The following is a 20,024-nucleotide window of genomic DNA, read 5'->3' on the forward strand; positions in this document are numbered from 1 at the left end:
ATGCTACCGATCCAGGCTTCCCCCGTGTCTTTCTCAATAACAGACTATGGGCTTTTCCTCCAGGAACTTGTCCAAACCTTTCTTAAAACCAGCTACGCTATCTGCTCTTACCACAACCTCTGGCAACACGTTCCAGAGCTTAACTATTCTCTGAATGAAAAAAAAATTCCTCCTATTGGTTTTAAAAGTATTTCCCTGTAACTTCATCGAGTGTCTGTTACTAAGCACACGCGCACACACCATTCAATACTGCTGTCTGTGGACCTCATACACTGGTGTAGTAAGAGGGGAGTGGCGGGGGGGGGGGGCAGTCCACCCCAGACACGGTCTTTGTAAAGAGTGCAGGCACCCATCCTGCTCTCTGCCACCCCTCCATGCGTGTGCTTCCCTTTCCATCCCATCCCTTGTACCTCTTTAATTTTTCCTGCATGAGCAGCATTATGAACTTGCTGCCCGCGTCTGCGGCGCCTCTCTGCCACCCCTAGGAAGTGATGTCAGAGGGATAGCTGACACGACGCGGGCAGCAAGTTCGTACCGTTGCTCTAGTCTGGAAAATTAAAAAGGTACGGGGGAAAGGAAAGGGGGGGATGCACACACAGCAGGGGGGGGGGGGGAGGCGGAGGAAGGGTGCCGCAGCCCTGGGTGCCACTTAACCCTCGCTACGCCACTGACCTCATGCTCCCTTGTTTTGTGTGTGTAAGACCTTGGAAATCACGTTTATAGAGAAAAAAAATTTTTTTCCCCCTAAAGTCCCTGTTGCAGACATCAAGGCTGTCGTGACGGGAAAGGACTGCCCTCATATGAAGGAGAAGAGTGCTTTAAAGCAGAATAAGGTAAAAATAATTTTCCTCTAGTTCTTTCTGTGTACATTATAGATCAGGGGTGTCAAACTCAATCACATAAGGGGCCGAAATCTAAAACTTAGGCTAAGTCGTGGGTCAAATTTTTTATTAAGATACTTAGGGGTCCTTTTATTAAAGTACGCTAACCGATTTAGCTCACGCTACATGAGCTCCTTAATAAAAGGACCCCTTAGTCTTAGTAGAAGTTTAGGGTTACCACCTCTCCAACCCCACACCGACTCTGTGATGTAAACAAAATAAATAAAAAAAGACTTTTCCTCTCTCTTTTAGATCCTAGTTCACACTTGCTGTCTAACACCAGCTCTGGAGGGTTATAAATATTTTTTTTTTCCTTTTGGTTTGCAGTGAGGTTCCTAGCTATTAATAATAATAATTCAGATGCCACATACTTTCCATTTCCTTCATGTTTCACACTCTGCAAACTTCTGCGATCTGCTGCCTAGGTCTGGACTCCGCCCACAGGAGCCTCTTTATAAGCGCCATCGGAGGGCAGAACTGCATCCTGAGGTTTGCACACCCTGGTCTCCCGAAACGTACTTGCCGGCTGCATGCCAAGGTGTTTTCCGCTCCTCCTTGATCGAAAAGGCTTGCAAGCGAGCCCCTTCTCCGGGCACTTAACGTTTTCCTGTATTGTGGGGTGGGGGTCCCGCGGCGTGAGACGATTGCAGCACTGGGGGGGAGAGTGCCCAGGAAAGGCTCTAGAGTCAGCCTCCGCAGCACTTCCCTCTGCCGTGGTCCCGCCCTCCTCTGACACATGGGACCGCGGCAGATTGAACGTGCTGCTGAGGCTATGGCAGCCTGCAAGGATCGCTACAGCCGACCAGTGGTCCTCTGCAGGCTGCTGATGTGGCACTTGTACCAGCAGGTCAGCTTAAGTTGAAATTTCTGATGCAGCGCTTGTACCAGCGGACCAGCTTAAGTGGAAAGTTGAAAGTGTCTGGTGGGCCAAATTTTACTACGCCACGGGCCAGAGTTTGCCATGTCTGTTATAGACCATCGTTAATTAGCAGTTTGACTACACTTCTTACCTGCCTTTAATAACATAATAATAATAAGATTGTTACAATAGCCAATGAGGTAAGACTGATTATCTATATACTTAAAAGACCTTAGTGGAGAAAAATGCTCAGGGCCAGGTTCTCAAAACTTAAGGTTGCTTTTAACGCGGTCACCTTCCCCTCAATCAAAGGATGCACCCAAAAGAGATTCCTCAACAGACTCCCACCCTACCAAGCAGCCTCCACAGATCCCGAATGGCACCAACTGGGTCAGAACATCAACCTCTTCTTACACGCACTTTAGAAAGCTCCTAAAAACGCTCCTCCTCCCCCAAACAGGATGACCCACCTTAAATTCTCCATGAAAAGGCTCCTGACCCATTGACACTCTATTCCACGTTGTTGCTCTAAAGCAGGGATCTCAAAGTCCCTCCTTGAGGGCCGCAATCCAGTCGGGTTTTCAGGATTTCCCCAATGAATATGCATTGAAAGCAGTGCATGCACATAGATCTTATGCATATTCATTGGGGAAATCCTGAAAACCCGACTGGATTGCGGCCCTCAAGGAGGGACTTTGAGACCCCTGCTCTAAAGCATAGGTGTCAAAGTCCCTCCTAAGGGCCGCAATCCAGTCGGGTTTTCAGGATTTCCCCAGAGAATATGCATGAGATCTATTTGCATGCACTACTTTCATTGTATGCTAATAGATCTCATGCATATTCATTGGGGAAATCCTGAAAACCCGACTGGATTGCGGCCCTCAAGGAGGGACTTTGAGACCCCTGCTCTAAAGCATAGGTGTCAAAGTCCCTCCTAAGGGCTGCAATCCAGTCGGGTTTTCAGGATTTCCCCAGAGAATATGCATGAGATCTATTTGCATGCACTACTTTCATTGTATGCTAATAGATCTCATGCATATTCATTGGGGAAATCTTGAAACCCCGACTGGATTGCGGCCCTAGAGGTGGGACTTTGACATCCCTGCTCTATGCGATCTACAATTTTCAGCCCTTTCTCCATTTTGCAGTACATAAATAAATATTTATGTTATGTTATGTGTACTGGAAGATTTTTTTTTTTTTTGTCAAAAAGTATAAATAGTGTCACGAGGATAAAGTGCTTTATTGTATAGGGTTTCGTAACTTGTACTCCATTTGATTGCTTTTTCAGGAAGTGCTGGAATTGGCTTTTTCCATTTTATACGACCCAGATGAGACCTTAAACTTCATTGCACCCAACAAATACGAGGTAACGGTTAGGCTTGATTTTCACTGGGCCTTATAATAATAATAACAGCTTATATACCGCAATACCGTGAAGTTCTATGCGGTTTACAGAAGATTAAGCAAAGGTAACAAATTGAATTGACTTTAAGAGGGGAGGAAGAAAGAGAATTAATAGGACAGGAAATTCATTGTTGAGGAGAGAGTGATCAAAAGGACAAGTCACTTATGAGTCACTTGGCTGTCTAACTCAAGTACGGTGAAACTCAATATTTCTGCTGGTGCGTCCACGGATGACTTCCCTTATGAAGTCAACGATCAAAAGAAGAAAGCAGTAAATCAGTTGTATAGCAAGGCACAGTAAAAGAACAAGGATTTATCAGAAGTGAGGAACCGCAACCCTGAAGAAAGAATTTGAAACATGGTCATGTCGGGAGGGGCGATCCTTACAACACCTTTAATTAGCAGATAAGCGTCCCTTTCAATATTTAAAAGAAAAATACTAACAAAAATGATTTTTTATAAAATTATGGGACCTATGAAGAATTTGGCTTTCGAAGCCTGTGTGTTTCAACGCTTATATCATTCTTCTGAGGATCCAACAAAATAAATTTATTAATATTATCTTTATATAGGGTAGATCTTAAATTGAAAAGAATACTTGTAGACTTTGATCTACCTAACTAAAATAACAACGTTTAAGGAGTAGTTCCTTAATGAAGGGCGTGATATCCCTTCCCTTGCTTCAATTATTATCTATATTTAGTATTTATATACTGCTTATAGTCTAAGGGGTCCTTTTATCAAGGCGCGGTGTAACGCGCGGAATACTGCGCGTTAAACTGCCTGCCGCACTAGTCGCTAATGCCTGAATTGAGCAGGCGTTAGTTTTTTAGCTTGCCGCAGGGGTTAGCGCGTGATGAAATGTCCGACGCGCTAATCCCGCTCGCACGGCTTAGTAAAAGGAGCCCTAAGTGGTTTACATTCAGGTACTCAAGCATTTTCCCCTATCTGTCCCAGTGGGCTGACACTCATGTACCTGGGGCAATGGGGGATTAAGTGACCTCAAAAAAATCTTCTATACAGGAATGAGAAAGAAAATCAAATCCAACTCCTATAACGTTCTCACTTATATTCAAGCAATGATTTACTTATGCCACAATTTCATTGAAAGTTTCATGCACGTCACATCTGAATGAGGGGAGAGCCTCAGAACCCCGTGCGTGTGGCACAGTGGTTAGAGCTCCAGCCTCAGCACCCTGAGGTTGTGGGTTCAAATCCCTCGCTACTCCTTGTGACCTTGGGGAGGTCACTTAATCCAAGCAATGATTTCAATGATGAAACTTTCAATGAAATTGTGGCATAAGTAAATCTTTGCTTGGATTAAGTGACCTCCCCAAGGTCACAAGGAGTAGCGAGGGATTTGAACCCACAACCTCAGGGTGCTGAGGCTGGAGCTCTAACCACTGTGCCACACGCACGGGGTTCTGAGGCTCTCCCCTCATTCAGATGTGACGTGCATGAAACTTTCAATGAAATTGTGGCATAAGTAAATCATTGCTTGGATTAAGTGACCTCCCCAAGGTCACAAGGAGTAGCGAGGGATTTGAACCCACAACCTCAGGGTGCTGAGGCTGGAGCTCTAACCACTGTGCCACACGCACGGGGTTCTGAGGCTCTCCCCTCATTCAGATGTGACGTGCATGAAACTTTCAATGAAATTGTGGCATAAGTAAATCATTGCTTGGATTAAGTGACCTCCCCAAGGTCACAGGGAGTAGCGAGGGATTTGAACCCACAACCTCAGGGTGCTGAGGCTGGAGCTCTAACCACTGTGCCACACGCTCCCCTATATGCCAGCATTTTCAATGCGCAATGTGGCTTTTCCACCGGTGATTTTTGAAGTTGGGCTCGCCAGTGTAGAGTGTGTTTTGACACCATGGTAATTCATAACGGGCATGGGTATGATCTAAGATTACTTGAAAACATACTTTTTTTTATTATTAATTTTCTCATGAAAAACAACAAAGTGGATGGAGTCAGCCACAACGTGAGACCAAGGAAGCAACTTTATTGAAGACCCAACACAAATCTTGTTTTGGCATCGGGGGTCCTTCAAGAACAAAATGAAGTTTTGCAGTGATTCCGGTGGCATAAAGACCTTATTCAGTCAATAAATCTCAAGTCAAAGTTCTCTCTCGAGTGCTCTTTGTTTTAAGATACACTTTGTTCTTGGAGGACCCCAGATGCAGGCTTGTTGAGGAAGCACAGTCCATGTTGGGTCTCCAATAAATTCCTTCCTCATTCTCTCTTCGTGGTTGTTGCTGTGTTGTCTCTCTGATGCCGATTTATTAATTTTCTCACACCATCTTCTGAAAATAGTGCAAGCTGACTGCCTTGCTGTAGGTGGACAAACCTTCTGAAAAGCTGAATCCTTTCCTGCCACATATGTATGACCCGGTGGATCCTCCCTCACTAGCCTTTTCTCTGTCCATATGCATTGTCTGTACCCAGTGGCATAATAAGGGGGAGGGGCAGACCACCCCCGGGTGCCATCTTGATAAGGGGTATCAGCACCTCTCCTTCCCCACCATGCGCGTGCCTTCCCTTCCCTCCCTGTACTTCTAGCTCTTTGCCCATGCAAGCGGCAGCACCAACTTGCTGCTCGTGCTAGCCTCAGCTCTCCCTATGATGTCACTTCCTGGTTGCAGGACCAGGAAGTGACGTCGGAGGGAGAGCCGAGGCTGGCGCGGACAGCAAGTTGGAGATGGATGCTGCTGGCGCTGGGAAAATTAAAGAGGTACCGGGGAAGGAAAGAGGCACACGCGGCAGTGGGGGGTGTGAAGGCGCGGGGGTAGAGAAGAGGGCAGGAGGGGGTGCCACTGCCCCTCACAACGCCACCGTCTGTACCAGTGGCTCTCAATCCAGTCCTCTAAAGGCACTCTGCCAGTCTGAATTTAGGGATATCCACAATGAATATGCATGAGAGAGATTTTCATGCCCTTCTTCCATTATATGCAGATCTATCTCATGCATATTTATTGTGGATTTTCTGAAACTATGACTGTGTGTGTCCCAAGGAAAGGGGTGAAAACTCCTATCCTGTTATTGATGTTTAAACTTAACAGCTGTGGGAGAGGCAAAAAGAAAGGAAAGACTTGAGAATAGACAAGATCTGGTTTCTGTTTGACTAAGAATGATGCTAACTTTTCAGCACTGGTGAGAGAAATGGCAGTCCTGTCTTCTCATACTGACTTTTTCCTTGTTTCTTCAGTAAGTATTGTGTTAGGCAAAGATGGCGCCAGGTTTTCACCTTCTGTGTTCTCGTACCGTGATACCGTTTTTGTTTTTTTATTTAATTATGCACAGTACTGCATCTGGATCGATGGCCTGAATGCCCTCTTGGGAAAGGAGATGTCCAGCGAGCTGACCAAGAGCGACTTGGATACGCTGCTCAGCATGGAGATGAAGCTGCGTCTGCTGGATCTGGAGAACATCCAGATTCCTGAGGCCCCTCCCCCCATCCCCAAGGAGCCCAGCAGCTATGATTTTGTATATCACTACGGGTGAGTGATCCGGTCCGTGTTTTGCGGGGGGGGGGGGGGGTAGAGACATCACCGGTTCATTTTTGACGTCCTTGATGGAGGCTGATTCAACAGGAAAAGATCAAAGTCCGTCGGGAACCACTGGGGAATGTGTTTTGGTTTTTTTTTGTTCTACTTGTGGAGCACAAGACCGATACTGACCCATGACACCTTGGCAGCTTTTTTTTTTTTATATATAACTTAATCCCTTCTGAGTTCCAGAGGGACGGCCTTTCATTTCCCACCTGACATGCCATTGATCCGAGCACAGAGACGCTAGCAGCATTTCGACTGAATGTGGCCCTCCCTGTCCTGTACGGAACAAGCCTTGCAATGAGCTAGAGAAGGGACTACAATGAACCGACCCTAGATGGGTCAGAACTTTGAGACTGAAGAAGTTTACAGGGATGAGAACGCTGGGTTTAACAATCCCACTTCATTCTGAGAAAGACAATCGCTTTATGTTCCCGGAATCAGTTCATCTGTTATTTTTCAATAGAAACGATTAGTAATACATGTGTTTCACAGCTATCAGGTCTGAAATTGCTGAAATCATCAGACCCTCTGAATTTCAAGCCTCGATGTTTCACGTGTTTGAGTTGATACTGACAATTCTCATAATCTTCCTTTTAAAAAAAAAAAAAATGCATATTTCTTTCTAGCTTTTATGCTTTTTAGAGGTTCATTTTGCAAGCAGGAACATTCTTTTTAATAACTGAGTGTCAGGCCACACCCAAGGTTGATACAAATTTGAGTGCGCAATGGTGGCAAACTGTAATTCTTTTCTAGACTCTCATTTTTCTTTCTACCTTGCAAACTCACTAATGTAGAGTTTCTTGAGCTTCCGAGGCCTGTTGTGGTCGTCCTGTTTTTAGTTTCACAGGGCAGAGGGTTGGGTTTTGGGGAGGCAGTTTCCTGCTAACGGTGATGACGCCGAAGTCACACTCTAGTCCCTTGCTGTTGCATGTTCTTCATTCTACTGCTCTTTGCTCTCATTTTTCTACTGCAGTGTTTAACGTTTCTTCCCGGATGCTTCGCATGGTTTTTGGAATGGTTAGATTGAAAGATTTAATGGAGGGGCAAGCTGAGAATCGGGGAAGCTAGAGCTCCATTCTGCATTTCCCACTCATGTTCCTTGAGCAAGCTGCTTCACCTTCCGGTTCATAGACAATGGCGCGAAAGACAAAAGTGCGCGCCGACAATTGAGCGCAGCGTGCGCCGCCGTGCCGCTGTAAATTACAGTTTTTAGGGGCTCCAAAGGGGGGTTTTGTTGGGGAACCCCCCCCCAGTTTACTTAATAGACATCACGCCGGCGTTATGGGGGGTTTGGGGGGTTGTTACCCTCCACATTTTACTGTAAACTGAACTTTTTCCCTAAAAACAGGGAAAAAGTGAAGTTTTCAGTTACAACCCCCCACACCCCCCACAATGCCCCCACAACGCGGCGCGATGTCTATTAAGTAAAGTGGAGGGGTTCCCCCCCCACGCCCCCCCGTCGGAGCGCTAAAAACAGTAATTTAGAGTGGCGTGGCGGCGCGCGCTGCGCTCAATTGTCTGGGCGCGCCTTTGTCGCGGCGCGCTTTTGACCTGACACCTCACCTTCCTGTACCTCATGTGCAAACTTAGTTTATATTATAACTATGTGGGGCAGGGAACCACCTGCTGTACCTGAAAGTAACGCACCTTGAGCTAGGTTTGAAAAGGTGAGTAAATAAATCAGCGTCTCGCAAACTTTGTTGAGCCGCGGCAGACTAAACATATCAGCCGTGGATCGAGGCATCCAGAAGTGCACGGGCGTCGACGCCATGACGTCGCCTGCGTGAAGGCCCTCTAAACGGGCCCTGAAGCGCCAGTGGGAAGTGCAGACGCGTGAAGGGGAGGAGAGGCGCCTCTTGCCACGAGAGGCACATTGTGGCAGTCAGCTGGCACCGGCGCCTCTCCTCCCCAGCGTCTCGCGGCACACCTGAAATCTCAGGGGATACAGTAGTGTGCCACAGCACACAGTTTGCGATACGCTGAAATAAATCCTAATCCAAATTACTCTAACCAGAAATGTACATTGAATAATAATATTGTTTGTTTCCTTATATTTTGCTTGTATATGAAGCGCTTGTCAGATATATACTGAAAAATTATTACTGTTATTATCCTCCCGTTGCAGTTGGTACAAGCAGTGTAAGCAACTGGCCTTTTATTTTCTTTTGAGGAAGTCATTTACACTTCTCCCTCGTCATTCGCGGGAGATCCGGGCAGAGCCAGACCGCGAATGCCGAAAAACCGCGATTATCCGGCTCTGACCCACCTCCACCTCCCTGCCGCCTTCACGGCCTTACCTGGTGGTCTAGAGGGTTTTCGGGGCAGGAGCGATCTTCCTACGCTCCTGCCCCGTGCAGATCGCCATCAGGAAATGGCTGTAGGGAGTTCCCGACGTAGTCTCGAGAGACTACGGGAACTCCCAGCAGCTATTTCCTCATGGCGATCTGCACGGGGCAGGAGCGTAGGAAGATCGCTCCTGCCCCGAAAACCCTCTAGACCACCAGGTAAGGCCGGGAAGGCGGCAGGGAGGAAAAAAGACTGTTTTTTAAATTTTCCCCCTTCCCAGAAAAGAATCGCGATTATATGAAACCGCGAGTGCAGGAACCGCAAATGGGGAGGGGGAAGTGTATTCAACATGTCTTGCTATCCAAAATCACACTAATGGGCCTGCTTGGGAAGAGTGTCTCCCAAGCCCTGGAGAATACTTCCAGACACATATACCACTAGGAGGCGAAAGAGCCACCGGAGTCAATCATTTTGCATCCAAGTTGGAAAAGACCTCCTCGTATTTTCATCCTGCCACTTTCCTTCCTTATTTTATTTCTGATTGACTGCGTAGGGTTTGGTTAGTTTGTTTGTACAGTTAGGCCTTTTTAAGAAATTTTAGGGAGGGAGGTGGCTGTTTGGCTTCTGTTAGATGCCTTTGTAAACTCTGGGTTTTGCTTTGATTCTTTTGACCCTTTTTTTTGGTCATCAGAACGCACCTGTGCCTTCAAAGTCCCCTCCCACTAGGGTTGTACTTTGCACGTCTCAACCTTGCTTTCTTCCTTCCATCTAAACTGGCTCGTCAAAGAAGGGTGGTCCCAGACCTGATGGTAGTAGCAAATTTAAGTTCAATTTATTTGATATACTGCAAATATAAAACCGAGGTTAAAATCTCAGCGGCTTACAATATAAAATAATATTTATAAAAAATTAAAAAGGGGAGGGAAGACAGACAAAATTATCAACATTGGAGGGAAAGGAGAAGAATGGGTTGGTTACAATAAAAACAAGAGTGGGGAAAGGGGAGGAGTGAAATATAGAAGGTACGGGTAAAACGCGAGGCGTGTATGATTTCCGCCCATAAATGTTGGAATTTGATGGAAATGCTGAAAGAAGGTAAATTGCCCACAGGAGGAAATATTTTTTTCAAAGAGTAGTTAAGCTCTGGAACTTATTGCCAGAGGAAGTGGTGACAGTGGTTAGTGTAGCTGGGTTTAAAAAAAAAAAGTTTGGACAGGTTCCTGGAAGGAAAGTCCATCGTGTGCTATTGAGACAAGCGAGGAAGCCACTATTTGCCCTGGGATTGGTAGAATGGAATCTTGCTACTCTTTGGGGATTTCACATGGAATGTTGCTACTATTTGGGTTTCTGCCTTGTACTTGTGGCTTGGATTGGCCACTGGGCAATTTGTGGGTGTCAGGTCAAAAGCGCGCCGGGACAAAGGCGCGCGCAGACAACTGAGCGCAACGCGGAGGCGCACGCCGAAGAAAATGACTGTTTTAAAGGGCTCCGACGGGGTGTGTGGGGGGGACCCCCCCCACACACTTTATTTTATACCAGTCGCGTCGCATTGTGGGGAGGTTTGAGGGGTTGTAACCCCCCACATTTTACTGAAAACTTCACTTTTTCCCTAAAAAACAGGGAAACAGTTAAGTTTCCAGTATAATGAGGGCGGTTACAACCCCCCAAACTCCCCACAACGCCGCCGCGATCTGTATTAAGTAAAGTGGGGGGGATTCCCCAACAAAACCCCCCGTCGGAGCCCATAAAAACTCTTTTTCTTCGGCGCACGCTTCCGTTTTGCGCTCAGTTGTCGGCGTGCGCCTTTGTCTTCAGCGGTTTTGTCTATGAACCCAATTTGTGCAGTACTAGGCCTGGATCTCACAGTCTATTTTATAAAACAGACTTAAGCACTTTTTCCCAACTTTGACATAGGCACTCTTACAAATTTACCCCACGAGGGCGATTTTTACAAAACTATGCAGGCAGATGCAAAGCCTGTGCGTATTTTTACATGCAGATTTTGTACCGGTTCTGAAAAGGAGAATTTGCATGTATGTTGTTTGAAAACTGCATGAAGATAGATAGCTATGGGAGTTTGCACCTGCTTTTTGCGCAGGTACTTTATACAGCTTAAATAATGTGTATTTTTGTATCCCCCAAACTGACCCCACCCCAGGAGCATCTTCATGAAAAATGCAAGTGAAAGTAGGAATGGTGTGCAGTAGAAATTTTTATCTGCCTAGAGCAGTGGTCTCCAACGCAAACCCTTTGCAGGGCCACATTTTGGATTTCTAGGTACTTGGAGGGCCTCAGAAAAAAAGAGTTAATGTCTTATTAAAGAAATGACAATTTTGCATGAGGTAAAACTATAGTTTATAAATCTTTCCTTTTGGCTAAGTCTTAATAATAATATTGTCATTTATAGCTAAAGAGACATACGATCAAGAAACTATTTTATTTTACTTTTGTGATTATGATAAATATACCGAGGGCCTCAAAATAGGACCTGGTGGGCCGCGAGTTTGAGACCACTGGCCTAGAGGGTAGGTAATAGCTTTCCAGAACTGCTGGGTTAACTAGCAAAACAGCCCTAGTCCTTCTAAGCAGTTACTTAATTGGACCACTGAAGACCGATACCTGGATTCTGTGTCTCAATCATGCGTCGGCGCCGGTTTAAGAATCGTGCCTATGTGAAAGATAGGTGCCAGAAACCTAGGTCAAGGTTTTCTGGGCCTACATTTCCGGCACCTATCTTTGCGTGAATCACGCCTACGTAGACGCTTTAGGCTGCCGAATGCCGCTTCCTACTTTGGCATTCAGCAGCCTATGGAGGCAGGATTCCGGCACCTTTTAGACCCTTCAACCTCCTCGTTTTTGCTGTTTCTAAGTTTAGATGACGGTTTCAGAATTTCCTCGAGTCCCTAAGCTCCAAATTATGGATCTCCCATCCTATTGTATTTATTGCTGTTCAAACCGTTCAATATGTCAAACCCCTAACTTTGAATTGCACGATTTGCCTTCCTTCATCATGTCTAAGCTTCCTTGGTACTTTTTAATCCTTATTTTTGCTGTCACTGATTTCTATCCAATGAAAGCCAAGCAGACAATTTAATTTCCCTCTTGCTTTCCTGATTTTCAACTGTCTTTATGATGGTTTATCGAAAATGCCACTACCCACATTACAATAAATAGTACAAAGAAGGCATATGTTGCATGTGACAGAGCGACAGTCTTTTACTTTGGTTATGGGGCCACTTTCTTTCAGCAAATTGCACCTCCCTATATGACAAGAAAAACAATTTTTAACAAGTGTCAGCTGTCCGAAAATCACCCTCTCTGTGCAGATAAAAGTACGTGTATTGTGGAGCTGCAGACAGAGGCGTTTTTGGGCATGAGTAAAATGTGTGTGTGCATTTTACCATTTTTAAATGCATGCAAGTTACCTTTTCAGTAAATGTTTCCCTGCACAAAAATCCAAGCAGAATTATCTACATTTGCTTTGTACCTACAGTGGTTTTTAAAGGGAAAGTCTGTGCCCATTTTTCTGCGAGGACTGATACAGGGAAAAATGCAGATGTATTTAACGTGTACAACGTATAATTAAACTCTGGATTTTCATTGCCAGAGAATGTGGTGAAATCAGTTAGCTTAGCGGGGTTTAAAAACGGCTTGGCTAATTTCCTAAAAGAGAAGTCCATAGGCCATTATTGAGATGGCTTGGGGAAATCCACTGCTTATTCCTAGGATAAGCAGCATAGAATCTGTTTTGCTACTTGGGATCCAGCTAAGTACTTGGGACCTGGGTAGGATACTGGGTTCGATGGACCTTCGGTCTGTCCCAGTATGGCAATTCTTATGTATTCTTTCCTGAAATATATATTGTACTGAGTTTTATACTAGGGTCAGAGCTAAAGGGTAGACATGTATAATTCTTTCTCTTTCCATCCAGCTTTAATCGTTCTTTGCCATATGTTGCTTTGGTAGTTTTATAATTTTTGATGACACTACATTTGGATTTTATATCCTGAAAGCTCATGACTCGTATTGTAATGTGTTGACCAGCACTCTCAGTTAGAGAGACCATCTCTTTCCAGCGCTATCCTCCCACCCCTCTTGGCATATATTATATGCGATGGAAGGACTGTCTATAGCTGCCAGTTTCTTTATTTTGTTAATTAAAATTGCTGGTTAAAATGGCTGGTGCTCAGCACGCTTGCACTGGTGACAGCGCAGTCCAGCATTGTGGGAAGTTAAATTAATGTTGTATCATAATCAGGTGCTAAATAAAAAAAAAAAACCCTGAATCCGAAAGAAAAACTGATGGCAAAGCAGGGGAGATGAACTGTTTTGTGCTCACTTTCTACCCACGGCGCTTGCCTTGCTCTCATACTCTGAAACATGGAACCCTGCAGTGCAGGGCTTACCTTAACTCTGATCAGTTTACTATGTGTTATAACACCGCAGAGTTTGGGGTTTTTTTCTAAAGGTTCTTTTAATTATCATTATTATTATTTCAGCTTGACCTTAGAATGGCTTCCAGCGAGCTGGGCAGGTTTTTAAGTGTCGGCATTGAAGATTTTGTGATGTTTTAACTGGTAATTCTTAGCATTTCAATATAGGATGATCACGAGGGAAGGGGTTGTTTGCTTTTTTGAAGGTAAAATTAAGCAAAACTGTGTTTTATAACTGTAGCATTGTTCAGTGGGTACGGATTAAAAAGGTACAATATATTTTTCTCTACTGTAGGCACACAGGCCCTGATTCTTAAAAAAAAAAAAAACCCCGCCTCCTGTAGGTGCCTCACTTTTAATTGGTTCAATCGGTACATTTAGGGCTCCTTTTACAAGGGCGCGCTAGCGGTTTAACGCACGTAATACCGCGCGCTAAACCACCGGCGCTAGCCGCTACCGCCTCCTCTTAAGCAGGTAGTTTTTAGGCCAGCGTGGGGGTTAGAGCGTGATGAAAAGTCACACGCGTTAACCCCGCTAATGCGGCTTAATAAAAGGAGCCTTTAATTAAACAGTGGCATTTAAAAAAAAAAAACAATTAAAAAAATGAATGTTCAGGTAGGCTCCTTAGTAGGTGCATCTCCCCAAAAAGTAGGCATGGTTAGGGGCGGAGTTTGAGCATGGATTGCCTTAGGCGCCAGTAAATTAGGCGAAGAAAAACGCTGGCCTAATATGCTGGCATCTGAGCCAAATTAGGTGCAATTCTAAAAATAGCATATATTTCTATCAGGGGTCTCCAAAGTCCCTCCTCGAGGGCCAAATCCAGTCAGGTTTTTGGGATTTCCCCAATGAATATGCATGAGATCTATGTGCATGTACTGCTTTCAATGCATATTCATTGGGGAAATCCCGAAAACCTGACTGGATTTGGCCCTCGAGGAGGGACTTTGGAGACCCCTGATTTATATTATACAGCAATGGTTGATGGCCAGCCAAACTGATTGACTGTCCGCCATTTGTCTTTAATCGCTGTAGGGCAGTGGTCTCCAACCTTTTTCACGTAAAGGGCCGCGGTGTAGGGTTACCATGTGGCTCCAGAAAAAGGAGGACGGATTGAGACATCCGGGTTTTGCTTCCATTGGGTTCAACAGAAGAAAAGCCCAGATGTCTCAATCCGTCCTCCTTTTTCTGGAGACATATCGTAACCCTACCGCAGTGTGAATACAAGAAAGCCTTGAGGGCTACCAAATGATTTCAATCTTACACATACTACTCATTTTGTAAGCCACTCTGGCCTGCTTGTTCACACTGGCTATTAAACATTAAAAATGAATCCTAGTATCGACGCTACGAGGCTCTATTTTTAGAACTCCACTTTATTTTGGATGGTCAACAGTAGCAAATTCCATAAGTGAGAAACACCCGCGTAACACACTTAAGAGACTGCAGTTACTCTATCAAGTGGGCAAGACTGGCATCAACACATTTGCAGGAGTTGAAGAGCATTTTAGCCAACTAGGTGGGGGCCATGCGTTGGAGACCACTGCCGTCGAGCGTCGCCCCACAGTAGAACAGCAGCTGGGCCTTTCCTCTGCGGGTCACAAGCGAGCTCTTCCCTGCTCAAACCTGAACGATGCTTAGGCACACTGGTGCTGGTTACCTCTTTCTTCTCCGCTTCAGTTTATACATTTGTACCTCATAGAAAGTGGACTGAGAAGCATGGATAAAGTGTTCAAAATACCCGAGTTGCCATTCCTGGCCCTGGGTAATCCACTTTCTCACACTGCCTTAGGTACTCACTTAAGACTGTAAGCTCTTTGAAGCAGGGACTTACCATTGTACAGTCCAGTGTGTGTGTGTTTAGTGGCCCTAATAAGTATTAGCATCTCATGATCATTTCACCAAACATAAGTCTTTATTAAGCAAGAGGCACCAACTCCAGCACAGATTATATAAAATGTACAGGTTATCGGATGAAGAGTTGGTGAAAATCAGTATTTAATTGTGAGATATGACTATTTTAACTGTACATCTCCATGATTGTAATTTGAAAGCAGATGCTGTTTTCCTGGCTATAGCTGTTTTATGTAAAATAAATATTCCTCATTTTCTAAATATGCGATATTTGTTTCTACACAGTGGCAGGGGTTATCCCGCTTGAGAATGTTCTGGGTCGGTTATATTATTATGCACCCATGAAAAATAACAGAAAGACATTAGAATGTTTCTACAATATCTTGTGAGTCTCCGTCCACTACATTGGGTTAAACATTCAAATCAAAGAAGAAGTGAAAGGTTTGCTAGGAAATGTGGCATTCGTGCATGGCTTTCAGAATACCGAGACACTGGTGGACAGGCAAAAATGGGAAGCCACTCAAAAGCTTACCATATACCACCCTCCCCCCCACCCCCAAAAAAAAAAATAAATTCTGATTAGTAACTGGTCATTGTTGCCTTCTTGCTTTGTATATGTTAAAAACTTTCAATAAAGATGATTGAACTAAAAAAAAAAAACTTCTCAATACCAGGCTGAACTCTACACAAGTCATTTAGGCCCTAAAACAAATCTATACTGACTCACACACAATATAGACCCTACCTAGGAAAAGGCAGCACTATAAATTATAGTAGGCGTATTGATGTTTTAGGGCCTATTAGTAAGCTAGCTTTTTCATTTTCCCTAAAAATTGGTATGTAGAAATTTCATGGTAGCGGAATACCTGGCCTCTGTCATACACCCAGAACACAGATGTTCACCAAAAACAGAACAAGTGACCACAAAGTGGAAATAGTAATAATGAATTAGATTGGAACCCCATAAAGCCAATGTAGAAAAACAAAGAGATGCATCTCCCCACCCCTGCAAGACAACAGATGCCAGTTTGGACATTTGGAGGAATGTAACAAGAACAGCTGTCCTGGGCCACCAGCTCACGAGGGCTTCAGACCTGTCTGAAGCTGCACAGCTTGCAAGCAGGCTTTGGGGGTCTCCTCCCAAACATTTGCCTTGGGTTGGACATGCCTAATACCGACCCTGACAGACGTACATCACAAAAACTCCAATTCCAATCACTACATTAAAAAATTGTTTCCCCCCCTACCGTTGGCCATCCGAAAGACAACTCTATACAGGCTTCCCAAATTTAGGAGATGTTTGAATGCACTAAATTATAGAACCAGCATCACTAATAAGACACACACTTTTCTTTTTTAGAAATGCCAAAGATGCAGAGTACAACTGCAACGGGGGAGCATTATCATGGGAGAATCATAGGGGTGTCATCCCAGTGATGCACGCAACTTGGAGAACACTATAAGTTAAGCACATTGCAAGGCACAATTAAATTAAAAACATTCTTGTCCCAGGATGCCTTTGGACAATAACTGTCCTCTTAAGGACAAAACTCTTAAATTTTATTACTTTTTACCCTAACCTATTGTATTTTCCTTTTTTTGTTTCACTTTTCTTTTACGATTGTAGTTCTTCCCTTCCTCTCCTATTGTTTGAAGTTGGTCCATTTGTCTAATTACATGTTTTATTAGGACACAAGTTTTATCTAGTATCCACGATTTTTAATCTGTTTTTATGTAAATTTTTATTGTACACCGCTAAGAAATCTGATTAAGTGGTTTAAATTTTTTTTTAAGAAACTTGAAGTATGCCCCCTTCACACCTGGCCCGACTTGCCTACTTTTATGTGTAGCAGAGTGTCCCCCGTTGTAGGAGATTTGGGATTAAACTCTGAATCCAGCTTTTGCTTCTCTGGGTGGCTGGAACGGCGAAAGGTGTGTTCACAATCTTTATAGGTAAAATTTGGACTTCCACACAACAGCGACACTTAGTGGCTAGACTCAAGATTGCAGCGGGGAGCCTCTTTTCTAATTATGTTTGAGGGGGTGCTGAAAAGTTCTCAGTCCAACCAACTTCTTAAATTATGAGCGTTATTTTGCCACTGCAGATTAAAAGAGCATTTTTTTATTTTGTAAAGTATCAATTTGCAAGAATCATTAATGCTATGTTTCTGACATTGTTTCAGATCATTGATTGAACCATGTCAATGAACAGCGTGGAATTTTCAAGTGTGGAACTCCAAGCCATCAGGAAGTTCCTACTCCTGCAGAAGAAAACTCCAAAGGAAATCCATGAATGTATGATGCAAACAGTGAGTGACAAATGTTCATCGGTGAAGAAGTGGTGTACACACTTTCAGCGTAGAGATTTTGGGACTGAAGATGCAGCAAGGTTTAGGAGGCCTCAACTCTTGAAATTGTTTACCTTGTCATCCATGACCTGATTTTGGCAGATCAGCGAATATCGGCTAAAACAATTGCCGAGACACTACAGCGATCTAGGAAACATGCTGGGTGTATAACCCATGAGCACCTGGGTATGCAGAAACCGTCAGCCAAGTGGGTGCCCAAATATTTGAATGCTGAAGAGAAACGACATCGAGTGGACACTTCCAAGTTAATTTTGCAGCATTTTCAGCGAGCTGGTGCCAACCTTTTGGAATGACTAGTCACTGTTGATGAAATGGTTACACCACTATGATCCTGAGACAAAAACAGTTCATGCAATGGCGACACTCAGGTTCTCCAAAGACAAGGAAATTCAGGACCCAAAAGGCAGCAGGAAAGGTCATGGCCACAGTGTTTTGGGATCAAGAAAGTGTTGTAACGACTATCTTCCAAGGATCCAAACAGTTAACGCCGAACACTGCTGTAACTTGCTCTGCTGATTAAAGGAGGTATTGAAAGAAAAAAAGGAGAGGGAAGCTGCGGAAAGGAGTTCTCTTCTTGCACCTGCTCACAAGGCTGGCAAAACGATGGATGTTTTGACGCAGTTGGGTTTTCAGTACATAGACTACACCATCCACCCTACTCACCAGATCTTGCTCCATCTATTTTCCATTTCCAAACCTTAAAAAGAGTTTGAAAGGGTGACAATTTTCTAGTGATTCGGAGGCGATTGCAGCAGCGGAGCAGTATTGCAATAACCAAGGGGGCACTCGGAGAAATTGAAAGGGGACAGGTTTAGAACAAACGCTAGGAAGTTCTTTTTTACCCAGAGGGTTGTTGACACATGGAACACGCTTCCGGAGGTTGTGATAGGCCAGAGCACGCTATAGGGGTTCAAGGAAGGTTTAGATAGGTTCCTAAAGGATAAGGGGATTGAGGGGTACAGATAGAAGTAGAGGTAGGTTATAGGAATAGTCAGGGATCACTTCACAGGTCATAGGCCTGATGGGCCACCATGGGAGCGGACTGCTGGGCGCGATGGACCTCTGGTCTGACCCAGTGGAGGCAACTTCTTATGTTCTTAACCAAACATCAGAGTTATAGAAAGGATACAGAAACTTCAGACACCATGTGCCAAGTATGTTGAACTTAGGGGTGAATATGTGGAATAGCTTGTAAGTTTCATGGCTCCACATCATTCCCTCCTTGGTTGGGCTGTGAAATTTTCAGCCACAGCTGTTTCACCTTCTAAATTGTTTATTAAACGTGATATACCACCTTAGTTGCAGCACAATTCAAGGCGGTTTACAATAAAATACATCAATAAAACAATAATAAAAATAAAGAATGCCATTAAAAATAGGATACTACACTACTTTCATGCAGAAAACTTAAAACCATTCAGTCTATCACTGCCAAAGTGTGTTCTCGACTAAATTTAGACAGTCAGGAGAATGCGCGTTCAAAGAGATGTTTTCGTAAGTACACGAAACCGTGTATAGAAGATTCCAAGCATAAACTGGTCGGCAACGAGTTCCATAAGGCTGGCAAAGACTGCCGAATTTCTAGTTCTCTCCCATTTTGTTCTCTTCCTGAAGAGTGTCGGCCTTAATTCTTAACCAAGTACCAGCAGCGCTATGCTGTATTAATGGAAGTTGCTGTCCTGCTAAGGATTGGCGGGAAAGAAATACAAAATGTAGGGGAATGGAAACAGCCCAATCAGTGTTCCTTCTTCTCTTTAGTGAATCGAGGCCTTCCTACTTTGCATGCTGTTTCCCCTCATTTGCAGGGGCAGATCGGGCGGAAGGTTAGTGAATCGGGTCGGGATCTGATCAGACTGTTTAGTGAATCTAGCCCTTTACACATGCCTGTGGACCAACCAAAAAAGTGACAAATTGATTCTGGAAGAGATCAAACCGGCTATGTCACTCAAAGCCCAAATGATGAAGTTACAAAGTTACAACTGTCTTATTTTGGTCACAATATCAGAAGAGATAAAGATCACTGGAGAAGGACATTGGGAAGAGGGTGACTTGGAAGCAGATGGCTGGACATGTTGAAAACAACCATAGTGATGAGGCTGAGGACCTTACTGGACTAACACAAAACCGATCTCTTTTTTTGATGTGTAATTCAACAAGTCGCTAGGACTCAAGCACGAGTCGATGCCACCTAACTAAAGCCATCTAACCACTGTTAATCTGTTATCTTTTCCTAATATGCCTTAGTTTCGGGTTCCGTGAAACACCGTTTCGTTTTTGCTCAGCAGCAGTTTGCACTGCCTAGTTCAGTGGTCTCAAACTCGCGTCCCGCCAGGTACTATTTTGCGGCCTGCGGTCTGGACTAGTGCTGCCCGCTCTTTGCA

General features: G+C 44.4%; 1 protein-coding gene across 4 annotated transcripts in view; it reads left to right on the plus strand.

Annotated features, from left to right (window-relative positions):
- The window catches only part of ELMO2 (engulfment and cell motility 2), a 123,052-nt gene extending 115,126 nt beyond the window's left edge, over positions 1-7,926 (plus strand). For all 4 annotated transcript variants that reach the window (XM_033963880.1, XM_033963881.1, XM_033963882.1 and 1 more), the window contains 3 exons: positions 751-833; positions 3,032-3,109; positions 6,454-7,926. In XM_033963880.1, the coding sequence (XP_033819771.1) occupies positions 751-833; positions 3,032-3,109; positions 6,454-6,654 (362 nt within the window). In that variant the 3' untranslated portion in view covers positions 6,655-7,926. The remainder of the gene's footprint in view (positions 1-750; positions 834-3,031; positions 3,110-6,453) is intronic.
- The last annotated feature ends 12,098 nt before the right edge of the window (positions 7,927-20,024 follow it).

Source organism: Geotrypetes seraphini, chromosome 11 (genome assembly GCF_902459505.1).
Source record: "Geotrypetes seraphini chromosome 11, aGeoSer1.1, whole genome shotgun sequence".
NCBI classification, from domain to species: domain Eukaryota; kingdom Metazoa; phylum Chordata; class Amphibia; order Gymnophiona; family Dermophiidae; genus Geotrypetes; species Geotrypetes seraphini.